The 13,114-nt window shown below is 41.8% G+C and overlaps 1 protein-coding gene across 1 annotated transcript in view; it reads left to right on the plus strand.

The window, feature by feature from the left end:
* Window positions 1–8,951, plus strand: part of CCDC198 (coiled-coil domain containing 198) — a 19,151-nt gene extending 10,200 nt beyond the window's left edge. The window contains exons 3-6 of the mRNA XM_006099586.3: window positions 1,857–1,943; window positions 3,252–3,350; window positions 4,332–4,488; window positions 8,716–8,951. Of these exons, the coding sequence (XP_006099648.2) occupies window positions 1,857–1,943; window positions 3,252–3,350; window positions 4,332–4,488; window positions 8,716–8,951 (579 nt within the window). The remainder of the gene's footprint in view (window positions 1–1,856; window positions 1,944–3,251; window positions 3,351–4,331; window positions 4,489–8,715) is intronic.
* Window positions 8,952–13,114: the final 4,163 nt, after the last annotated feature.

Raw genomic sequence — 13,114 nt, forward strand, 5'->3', positions numbered from 1 at the left:
TTGGTCAGTTTTAAATATTTGTAGAATCCATCAAGTGTCCTTCCAGGAGCCATAGCCGCCCCACCCCCCCCCCCCCCACCACCACCACTAATCTCTTTAGTTTAGTTTCCACACTGCAGCTATGATCATTTTTAAAAACAACTGTAGCAATCATGTCACTACTTTGCTTAAAATGTGTCAATGGCTGCGCATAGTCTTAAGAAAACCAACATCTGATACTACCCTATTAGGCCTGGCATAAGCTGACCCCTGCCTCCCTCTCCAGCCTCATTTGAGCGGCTCTTCCTCTCACTCTGAACTGCAGCCAACTTCTTGCAATTCCTTCAATGGCTCATGCGCTCTCCTAACCTTAGTCCCCTTAATACTTTTAACCTTCCAACTTCCGCTGAAAATTACTTCTTCAGCAAACTTTCGGGGACTGCCTCCTTACCCCTCTCCCTCTTGTATTATTTTTCTAGGGCTACAATCATGAAGTGTAAAAAACTGTGTGACTTAAAATAACAGAATGTACTATGTCACAGTTCTGGAAGCTAAAGGTGTGAAATCAAGGTGTTGGCAGGGTAGGTTTCTTCTTAGGGCTGGGAGGGAGAGTCTGTTCCATGCCTTTCTCTTAGCTTCTGGTGATTTGCTGGCAGCCTTCGGCCATTCCTTTTTTGTGAAACATCACTCCAATGTCCACCTTGATCTTCACATGGTGATCTTCCAAATTCCCTCTGTTTATGAGGGCACCAACATATTGAATTAAAGGTCCAGTCTACTCCCATATAACCTCATATTAACTAATTATATCTGCAAGGACCCCATTACCCAATAAGGTCACATTCTGAGGTACTAGGGGCTAGAACTTCAACATATAGATGTGGGAGAAGGAACACAATTCAACTCATAATACCACCCATTTCTGAGGTGGAGTCCTCCAGGAATAATATATTGTCATAGTCTGCCCTGCAGACTTTTTCCTCAAGTACTGATTAGTTTGTGATTCTTAATCAAATAATCACACAAGTGAAAGTTTATTTGCTCCTCCTCCCCATAGACTGTAAGTTCTATGAGGGGCCATTTTTGTTGACCACTGTACCCCCATGCTTGGCATATGGCAATTGTTCAATAAGTATTCACTGAGTGAAGCAATGAACTCCATGGCCCTCCAGGTCGTTGACTGCATGGCAACATGAGCAGGGCAGCCTTTATGTCCCTGCCTACTCAATCTCCTCCCAGTGCTCTAGCTTCTGGGGCAGCCAGTCATCTGAGGCAAGTAGGACTGGAGGCAGATCTACTGGTTCATCAATTGCTGCCCAATTAGTGACCCCTTGAAACTCCAGCATCACTTTCCCTATGAAGCCAAACCCCCTCTAGGAAAAGTCATGTCTAAGATTTGTTAGCACACTGAACTTCCATTTCACGTGTGCCTCTTAAACACCACCGATTATTATTGAGGAGGATAAGGGAGCTTCTCTGAAGATGTTAAAATACGTCACTTCTCCAAGAACCAGAAGAGTTCAGCTGGGTGGTTAATGGATGAAGAAAAAAACTTCTTGGTGCTTCTTTCATCTCTAATACTCTAAGATCCTCATTATTCGATAACTTTAGACATGGTCCCTCAATGCAGCTAGAAAAGGATTCTTAGCCTTTTAACTCTCTGACCACTATTTGGATCAATAAGTCACTGACAACAGTGCAATAGAACCATACAGAACCAGAATACCACTGTAATCCCATTGAAATTGCCTTCTCTGTGTGCTCTCAAGAGCAAGTGCTGCTTTCGCAAAGTGTTAAGATAGTTTAATGCCTGGCTTTTATGTTTCATCATCTCATGGCTCGAGGAATGCTGAATGCTCTAAATGTTGGGCTTCTAGAAGCTTGAACCCATTGACCTGCCACAAGTAATTACTTCTGAAAGGATCTTGAGCCAGCGAGAACCCAGGACGACTCACAAAGCAAAGGTAAACTGCAGCGGTACTCGGAGGGGGTGGGTGTAACTGGAGGGTGGGCTGTCCTTTTCATGTACTCCCTGCACAGAGGACTTCAAAGCAAATCACACTATTACGTTATTCAGAGTTAGAACTTGACAAAGCCCTCTGTCTTCTCCTGGGCCTGCCTCCTGCTGGCAACTGCTCTTGCCTGTCAGGTGAACCCGTGGCCATTCTCCGCTTCCTGGTGGAACAGGGAGAAGAAGAAGAGACAGAGAAATTGTACTTGGAAATTGGTGATTCTAGAAGTGTTCAAATATGTGGGAAAGTCCAGCATAACTCTTCCCTTTCATTTCTTCCACTCGGCTAAAACTTTCTCTTTGTTCTCAGTTTTCAGGATAAATCATACTACAACGCACCAAAAAGTCATCCTGGAAAGGGCCTACTGTAAAATTCTTTCTTTTTATAAACTTGTCATACTCTGCTGAGAAAACTTCCCTCGTGCAGAAATGTAAAATGTGAGGTAGAAGCAGATTTCTAACACTTTCTACTCCTGATTCATTTTGGAACCAGCTAGATACTGCTGTGTGCTGGCTCACTTGGTAGAAGATGTCCAGGTAGTTTTAGATCCTCATGGCCATGTTTGTGATGCTGATAGCACCTCCAGAGATGGCCTCTCCCTGAGGCTCAAATCAGTGAACACAGTCATTGTCCACAGGTCACCAGAAAACATCACTGAATGCATCTGGTGGTAAATGAGATGCATTCACCCCTGATTGCCCTCAATGACTGTCAGCACTGTCCCACTGGAGTTTATGGGAAGAGCACCAAAGTCACAAATAATCAACTTCAAGTCCTTCCTAAACTATAACATACCAGGGCTTATGTTGGTATATAGGGAGACACTCTGTATAAATAGGTTCTAATTTCATAGCCAGACAAGTAGTCAGTGGTAGAAGAGACAGGGAGAAAGAGAGAGAGGTTGGTCTCATCAAACCAGAACACATTTCTGGGGAGATAGTAATAAGCATCTACTGATAGGGGAAGTGATATCTTGTCAAAATGAGATGTGAAAAGATATGTCCATTCAAGGTCTGAAACACTCCACAGGAACCTTAAAAAACTGCATTGCACACATTGCCAACTGCCATTCCACTCACTGGTAGCTACACAAAGGTCTTACCTGGGAACTGCAGTGGTTCGCCTTTGATATCAGAAGAGATCTCTATGGATTACGATTGTGGATTCATCTTGTTCTCTTCCAAAAAGGATTTCAAGTTTAGATTGCAGAGTCTGTAACTAGTTATCTCACAGTAATGAAGGTGTCATCTTTTGTAGCAGGAATTGGAAAAGAAGATGCAAATTCCAATGTATACTTCTGGGAAAAGACAATATTTACATAAAATGCAAATGCTGGAAATAAACCGGAAAAGACAAGAGGTAAATATGAGAAGAATATCATATTTACCAAATTCACTGAACATGATAACTGCCCTGGCACATAGATGTAGTTAAGGGTTCATCTCCAGTCTTTTTAAATCTAGCCATTAGATCCAAAGATTCAACTACTGGAGTTGGGAAGAACCAGCAATATTCCTTCTCCTACCAACTAAGTCTTTCCTCTGTTTTCAATCCTCATAGGATGTAGCTGTGTCTCAGGTCTCTCTTTTTAAACTCTTGCTTCTATGACATTCTGGCTCCAGCAGAAAAAAATGGGGTTAGATCATTTTTCTTGGTTTAGTAAAAAAAAAAGAGGGGGGGGATAAGCGGTGTGGGGTTGGTCTTTATTTTGGAAGGCAGCTATGCTCACCACTATACCACCAACGCCGACTGGTCTTTATTTTGATACTGAAGCATCTCTGCAATGTATGCCATAGAGCAGTGGTCGGCAAACTGCGGCCCCTTGAGTGTGGCTCTTCCACAAAATACCATGTGCGGGCGCGCACATACAGTGCGATTGGAACTTCATGGCCACACTCAAGAGGCCAAAGAGCCGCAGTTTGCCAACCACTGCCATAGAGCAATCTTACAAGAAAGACCTCTTGTTACAAAGCCATGTACAGTATGGCTCCTCTAATTGTCATATTCCAAAATTCTCACTCTAGTGAATAAGCCTAAAACCACTGTCTGCTGTTATTCCAAATATATCAACTAGCCTTCGGAGAAATGCTTTCACAGAAGTCCTCACCTTTTTGAGACTGTGGATATACTCTCCCTTCTCCTAACAAACCTGTGCATAACGAAAAACTCTGTACCTTCTAATAGGAAAAAGAGAGTCCTATTCTGATTAGGGGACCACAGATGCCCACGGATGATTACACAGCTGGCAAAGTGGCTGACCAATGGACCTATTCTGGTGAAAGCTGAGGGTGGAGATGGGGGTTGGGAGGACTTGAACCATTTATAACTGATCGTTTTCAGGCCCAAGTGGAGTTGAAGAAAAGTCTTCACAGGGAGGCAAAGATTAATAAGGAGAAACCGAGGGACAGCACAGCCAAGAAAATCCTTGACAGCATCCCCAGAGATGACGATGACTTTCTAACCGTGTTGCCTGATGAAACCTTAAACCCAAGTCCAGGTGAGTCATGCCATTTTTTTCAGTAAAATAAAGTATTTCAAGTGTTTCAATCATCACCAAATAAACTTTCAGGGGTAAGGGTAGGAACTTGTTAGGGTAGGAGGTCAGTAAATAGCCTTAGGTCCCGGCTGATATTTACTTCATGGAATATAATGGGTAGGTATCATGTAATTTGGATGGCCCGGAAGAAAAGGCAGAAGTTTAAGCACTGTAATAAGATGCTTCTTTATAGAGCAGTGATGGAGAACCTTTTGAGCTCAGCGTGTCAGCATTTTGAAAAACTCTAACTTAACTCTGGTGCCATGTCACATATAGAAATTTTTTGATATTTGCAACCATAGTAAAACAAAGACTTATATTTTTATATTTATTTTATATATTTAAATGCCATTTAACAAAGAAAAATCAACCAAAAAAATGAGTTCGCGTGTCACCTCTGACACGCATGTCATAGGTTTGCCATCACTGTTATAGAGGCTTACTGTACTTTGTATGCATTATTGGCAATCCTCGCTCCATCCCTAGGAGGGAAAAAGGCCAAAGAGCCTCATCTTGTGGTGAAAGAGAATAAAGCACGTGGAGGATATATTAAACTGGAAATTGGTATCAGCTGGTTGGGTGCCATATGCAGACACTCTCACCCCCGGCCCACTCTTTCCCCCCACAGCACACTCGGAATATCTAAACTGAATCCAAGCCTGCTCCTGCTGCATCCATACATTCAGGGAGGCCTCCGTGCCCTGGGGCCTTTCCAGCCCTTCTGTTCCCTCTCCTTGCAACTGGTCAGTCGCCAAGTCCTGCTGAGGTCGCCTAGCGCTGAAATCTCCCTTCTGTCTCCCATTCCCCATATCACCTTTAGGCCATTGTGTCATACCAGGGCTATTGCGACAGCCTCCTGACTGCAGTCCTCACTCAGGTCTCACCCTCCCACATCAGCCCTCCACTTCAGTGGTTCTCAGTGTGGTCCCCAGACCTCCAGCACCTGGGAACGTGTTAGGGCCCCAGCCAGAGTGACTGAATCAGAAACTGCAGGGCTGGGCCCAGCAATCTGGGTTTAACACCCTCTACCAAGGTGATTCGATGCCTGTAAAGTTTAATAACCACGGGTCTATTGTCCACAGACCAGCAGGGTCTGCATCACCTGGGAGTTTATTAGAAATGCGGAATTTCAGACCCCACCCCAGACCTACTGAATCAGGCCCCGCATTTTGTCAAGATTCCAAAGTAATTCCCCTGCACAATAATGTTCTAGAAGTACTGCACTCAGAGTGTAGTAACCGTATATAATGCAAATCTGACCAACTCACTGTCTTGCTAAAAAAAAAAAAAAAAAAAAAAAAAAATCCTTCAGTGAGTCCCCATCAGCCTGAGGACAAAGTCTAACTCCCTCCCTGGCTTCATCTCCTGCCATTCTCATACCCAGCCCCACACCGCAGTCAGCCCAGATCGCTCACAGCCTCAGATTGCTGTGTGATTTCCAACAGATATCTGCATACGTAACCCCTTTGCTATGTTGCCCCACCAATTAGAGCCCCATAAAGTTTGCCCTGTCTGTATTGCTCCAGGGCAAGCCCACCCTTGCAAATGTACAAGATTGTCTACACTCTTGGATTGCCCTGCTGTGGGCCAAATCCCCACCTCAGCAAGACTGACCACTGAGAGCTCTAGGGAGACGCTGGCCACGCCTCTGGTGGTCTTGGGCTTCTAAGAGCAAAATAGGCAGCCGAAAGAGATCCTGCTCCTGCTCAGAAGAACAAGATGCTTAATCAATACGTTAATGAAATAAGAACAGGCTGAATAATTGAAAATCTACTTGAGGCATCTATGTAACCTATACTCCTGAGTCCCGGAATAAAATATGCTGTGTAGTCATGCAGAAAAACAACTTTTACAATTAAAAAAAAATATTGGCAAAACAACTAAGAAAAGTGCCTCAGCTACAGTTAGACATGTAGACTCATTGCTTGAGATCAGGCCAAGGAAAACCAACGCAGGTGTAGTCTTTGGGAGATGCTCCAGAGTTGGAGGGGCTCAGTGGAGACTGTGACACATGGTGATGGGGTTTTCCTGCTTTCCCCATGCTTTTCCGAGCTGCCTCATTTTGCTCTGGCAAAGGTTTATTGAATGCTTACTATAAGCCAGGCACTGTGGTCTGCCCTTAAATGCATTACTGCATTTAATCCTCACATAACCTATAAGGTAGGAGTTACTATTAGGCCCCATGTAACGGAGCCAATATTCAAGGCCAAGTCCTTCTGACTCCCAAGTGTGCTCTCTCACCCACCCTCTTGTACAGCCTTGTTGGAGCTCCGGCCAGGACAACCGTGGGAAATTCTGCAAATATAGAATCAACCTTATCTTTCAAGAGAAGGCTGCCCTCTGCAAAGCCTATAGATTTCACCACGGCAGTAGGCATATGCTGGATCAATGATTCCTTTTTACTTATTCCCAAATAGTGTCTTTGATTTCTTCCCCTGTCTTCTAAAAGCAATTCTCTTTGCTTTCTCCTAGAAATGGAGTGTAGCCAAGATCATAGACTTACAAGAGGATCCTGCTAGTTAGATTCTGGTAGTTAAGATTCCTCTGTACCCATCTCCTCTGATTTTATGCTGTATTTGCCTATTCCATTCCCTCTTTTGGAATTGATGTGAGAGTTCAAGTCTCTTTCTTTCTGCAGCTTCTTTAAAATGAAATCACCCACACTTTACATATATTTATATCATAAATTATATATACTGTATATGTGTATATATAGAATGATACATAACTTACACAAAGTGAACATCATTTTTTGGAGCTTAAAATTCTATGAGTTTTAAGATGTTTGTGTTGCTCTTGCCCTTTCCAGAAACCATAATATAGTGGGTAGAAAAAGCCATGGACTTGGAATCAAGGTCTTTCATTTGAGCCCCACCAGGACATTTATTAACTGTAATAAATGGGAGCAGGGACCTTCTCTAGCTCCTAGAACAGTGCCTGGTACATAGTATCTCTCAATAATTATTAGCTATATATTTGTCTACATGAGATTATTCTATAGACAGAGAGATTACAGCTAAATTATAGTCATTTAACCTCTGCAAACCTCAATTTCCACATCTGTAAAATGGGAATATAAAGCATGTCACCAAGTAGGTTTTATGTAAAATTAATATAAATCTGTGTAAAAGCACATATAAAACGTAAAGTGTCATGTAAATGCATGGGAATATGGACAAAACTGAAGAAAGATGGAACTGATATCTTATAGTGAAAATAACTATATACCTCAGGGAAGTGTCATCCTAAATACATCATTTGTCACCTTCACAATTCTGGTCTTATCTGGACACCTGTGCTATTATTTACTTAGTATTTTTCTTTAAGCTTTCTTCTAAGAACAAGGGCAACTTTCCTACATAACCACAATACAATTATTACAATTACAAATGTTAACATTCATACATGCTATTTTCTAATGTTTGGTCCGTATGTAAATATCGATGGTTATCCCCATAATGCCCTTTATGGCTACTTTTTGTTTCCCTGTTTGTGCTTTCTTTTTTAGATCCAGGATCATACATTGCATTTTATTTTCTGTTTCTCAATATCCTTTTTTGCTTGTTTGTTGTTTTGTTTTTTTAGAGAGAGAGGATGGGGAGAGAGGGGGGAGAGAGAGAGAGAGAGAGAGAGAGAGAGAGAGAGAGAGAGAAACATTGATTTGTTGACCACTTATTTTTGCATTCATTGGTTAACTCTTGTATGTGCCCTAACCGGGGATCAAACCCGTTACCTTGGTGTATCAGGGCGATGCTCTAACCAACTGAGGTATCTGGTCAGGGCTTCTTAGTCTCCTTGATTTTCTTCTTTTTTTCTTTTCTCCTTCCTGCCCTTTTGTTCTTAGGAGATTTGTGGTGATATGTTCTGGGGGTCAGTGACTCTACAACTAATTCTCAAATGGTTCAACTGAAAAGTACATATATAGTGACAAAATGTTGTTGGTGAGTTGGAGTGTACAGGTATATATACAGGTATAATATTCTTGTGCCTTTCAGAAGATTTAAATTTTTTTTAAAAAAAGGGAAAGAGAAACATTTTTAATGCTTCCCCAGATGGAATCCTGTATATGTGTATATATTTTTAAAAATACCAAACAGATTATTCTGTGTTCATACAAAAACAGGCACTTAAACAGATATACCATTGTCAGGGGGGAAATTAATTAAATCAACTTTTAATTTTTTGTAGGAAATTCACAGAATGCAGAATTTTTAGAACATCATTCAAGGAATGACTATGGTCCCCGGAAAATTGGCAAAATGGAAACATGGCTTCGTGAACAAGAGGCCCGGGGACAGCTGCTCTGGGACAGCTCTAGCTCTGACTCTGATGAGTTGGGGAAAGTCACGAAGAAACCACGAGCCCTGGTGAAGACCAGGACAGAGAGAATCCCACCTTTTGACGAGTTTTTTGATCGAGAATAAGAATGCTATTCACTAACCTAGATTCTCAGAGCATTGAAGGCTTACTTTCCCGTAAAAACTCTTCAAGTTAGTATATGAATTATTCTGAGGGAGCCAATTCACTTGCTTTTTATTTGAAGTCTTATGATTACCAGGTGTGGCATAGTTTGTTAGTGATGCTGCAGAACCAACTGCCTCAACACATAGGGGCATAAACAACAGCCACATGTTGTTACACTCTTCTGTGGGTTGCTGGGCTCAGTTGGATGGTTCTTCTGCTGGTCTCTTGTGAAGCCTTTCATGAAGTTGAAGTCAGGCAGCAGCAAGGGCTTGACCAGGACACTGAGACAGCTGGACCTCACTCCCTCTCCATAGCCTCAGAGCCTCTTCACATGGTCTCTCCAGCCAGGTAGTGAATGAGGAGCCCAGGGCTCCAAAAAACAAATGTTCCAAGAGGAGGAAGCGGAAGCTTCCAGTCCTCTAAAGAGTAATCATGGAACAGGCTCTGCATCACTCCTACATTCTGTTTGTTGAAGCAAATCATTGTCCAGATCACAGTCAATGAAAAAGGGCTTGAATTCCAAACTGTGGCCCACTGGGGTCCATCTTTGAGACTTGCCCCTACACCATATTTTTAAAAAGCAAATTATAGCTTATAAAACAAAGAGATGAGAAAGTAGATTTGATACAAATAAAGATGAGTTTTTAAAGATGCTACATTAGAGACTAAGCTCACTAAGTCACAGTCTTGTGAGTTAGCAGTTTATGATCTCATAACTAAGAGGTTACAAGAAACAGGTGGAATAATGTTTAGTGTGAAAGATTGTTGTGAATTAAAGCTCAAAATTAAATGAAGAACTCTTAAGAGTATGAGGTGATCTTAGAACTCTTTAAAACTAAAAGGAATGGTAGAAATATTCAATACAAAAGTTACTCCATTTATAAAAATTAGATTTTTAGGTAGCTTTACGAGTTTCTTTGGTGTAAAATTAGGCTGTACTTTTAGCATACTCTAAAAGTACTTTTATGCCATCCAGAAGCTTCTAAAATATTAGTAAAACTTAAAGCAAAATAAAAACACCCTTTTAAGCCTTATTTAGGAGACCCCCTCTCAAAAAAAAGAGGGAGTTACCCCCTGAATTTGATGTTCAGTGCATTTATGTCAGTCACAAAGAACCGAAAAAGAAAGACTGCTGTGTCAGGGGATAAACAATCATGTTTCCTTCAAGGACTAAAGGCCTCTAGGTCACCCCTAGGCATTGTTACTCCCAGTTCTTTGCAAGAAGCATTCTTACTTTTTCTGTGGTATATAAAAGCATATTTCCTACAAAGGAATACATAATGGTTTGACCAGTCAGCCTTCTTGAAAAAGTAAACTCCTTGAGAGAAAAAATGAGTCCAACCTATTCATAATGAATATTATGGTTTATCTGGAAGGTTTACAACAAAGTGGGGTGGTCAGCTCCCAGTGTGGAAGATAGCAGAGCTTAAGTATATCTTCATCATGGTGGTCTGTGACTTGAAATTGGAATGACACCTCCTTCTAGAACTCACTGGATTGTGAGCTCCATGAGGGCATGGACCATGTCTCCTCCAGGTGGCATCCCCACATCCTAGCACAACACCTGGCACTAATTAATAAATGTTTGTTGAATTCATTAGCTTATGTGTTGAGCTAACTAGCTAATTAGAGAGGCACTTGTTTCTTTCCAGCTGTGCAGTTGCTCCCTCTCATTTCCATCATTTCCCACGAGTCTGAAATGTACAAGGCTGGTTATACAGTAAAGAAAAGAAAATGTCTTCAAAAGCTCATGAAATGTATACATCTAAATGGATGGCATGAATTAGACATTGCCTTGGGACACAGGAGCTAGACACGTATGTACCATAGTGAGGATGCCATAGCTCAAAAATTTTTTCAAAACTCTATCAGAGTGTGTTAGCTGCAAAGGAAAATCAATCATAATGGTGAAAACTATAAATTTCAGCCTAGAGGCAACGTTGTCAATCTTCTTCAACTGAAAATCTCCCCAGCTTTGGAAAGGAAAATGGCTTGTCAATGGCCAAATGCATGCTTCTCTTGTGAAAATAATATTTTCCTTGTAGCTCTGAATTTTTCAAAAGAAAATCTTTTTGGCACACTTTTGGAAACGTATTTTTCTCAATTGTTTTTTTTTCTTTTTTTCATGCAAACAGCCATTTGTCTTCATCTATTTTGATGATAATTCTGAGTTACTTTACCTGCATTTAACTAAAGAGGACTCTTGTAGAGTCACCTGTGAAATAGTCATAAACAAACAGATAATGTTTTCTGCTTGCACCAAGCCTTTAAACACAGAAAACAAAACTCCAGCTTTTTAGGCCACTTCCTTTCTTACCAGGAAAGCATACAATCATCAGGTCATAATTAATATCAAATATTTCCTGCCTCAAACAAACAACAAAAGCTCATTTCCACATATTGCTGCAAAACCTCACTTATTTAGAATACTTACAGGGAGGGCTTTGGAGAAAGTGTGTGAAGGGGTAGGTTGGGGAAGGTCAGACCATTAAAAATCTGAATTACATCTTATTTTTAAAAAAATATATTTTTATTGATTTTTTACAGAGAGGAAGGGAGAGGGATAGAGAGTCAGAAACATCGATGAGAGAGAAACATCGATGAGCTGCCTCCTGCACACCCCCCACTGGGGATGCGCCCGCAACCAAGGTACATGCCCCTGACCAGAATCGAACCTGGGACCCTTCAGTCTGCAGGCTGACGCTCTATCCACTGAGCCAAACCGATTAGGGCTACATCTCATTTTTTAAAAAAGAAGTACTATTTTTATTTCAGTACAGGATAAACAAAACACATTTGAAAAAAAGTCAATAGTTGAGATTTATTTTTTTAATATGTCTTTATTGATTTTGAGAAAGAGAGGAAGGGAGAGAGAGACAGATTTTGAGAGAGAGAGAGAGGAAGGGAGAGAGAGAGAAACATCTATGTAAAAGAGAAACATTTGTTGGTTGCCTCCCCCACACACCCCTATCAGGGATTGAACCCACAACCTGGGCACGTGTTCTGACCAGAAATCAACAGGCAACCTTTGGGTGCACGGGACAACGCTCAACCAACTTAGCTAGACTGGCCAGGGCTGAGGTTTATTTTTAAGTGTATACTTCAAAATAAGTCTGCAACTCATTTGTTCATTCATTTAATCATGCATTCAACAAACAGATTTGAGTATCTACGACATGCCAAGCACTGTTCCAGGTGCTGAAAATACAGCAATAACCAAAACAAAGTCCCTACACCAATAGGTTACATTCCAGTGGGGAGACCATGAGCAGAGGGTCGAATACATGATACAATTTCAGATAATATCAAACAAGATGAAGAAAAATAAAGTGGATGAGAGGACAGGCACAGGTGGCGTGGACTGTTTCAGGCAGGATGCTCAGGGAGGGAGTCTCTGAGGGAGAGACTTGAATGAAGGGAGGGTGTGAACCACAAGAAGACCCATAGAAAATGTCTTCCAGGCATTGGAAGAGCAAATACAAAGGCCCTAGGACAGGGGTGGGCAAACTTTTTGACTCGAGGGCCACAATGGGTTCTTAAACTGGACCGGAGGGCCGCAACAAAAGCATGGATGGAGTGTTTGTGTGAACTAATATAAATTCAAAGTAAACATCATTACATAAAAGGGTACGGTCTTTTTTTTTTTTTAGTTTTATTCATTTCAAACAGGCCGGATCCAGCCTGCGGGCTGTAGTTTGCCCACAGCTGCCCTCGGGTGAGATGAGCTTGTAATATTCAAGGGCCAACAAGAAGGCCAGGATGTCAAAGTGAAGAAGGGGATGACGTACATCAGAACGATCATCAGGACCCAAATGGTGAGGAGCCCGGAGGACCACAGTACAGAGATAGGTGTTAAGTGTAACAGAATTTCAAAGACAGAAGGGGCTGATCCTAGTGTAGACTGACATCTCCAATTTGATCATGAACAGAGGCAAACAGACCCACTGAAGTCACATGGCCATAACTGACTGACCTAGACCTGACTCTTGACCAGTGAGCCAGTCAGAGAAGGCCTCAGTCTCTGCTGGTGGCAGGAACCGCTGTGAGAACATTCAGGACCGATGGATAGTACTGTTCTGCCTGTGGGCCAGAGATGCAAGAACACTGCCCTGCAGTCAACAGA

This window comes from Myotis lucifugus, unplaced genomic scaffold (genome assembly GCF_000147115.1).
Source record: "Myotis lucifugus unplaced genomic scaffold, Myoluc2.0 scaffold_278, whole genome shotgun sequence".
Classification (NCBI taxonomy): domain Eukaryota; kingdom Metazoa; phylum Chordata; class Mammalia; order Chiroptera; family Vespertilionidae; genus Myotis; species Myotis lucifugus.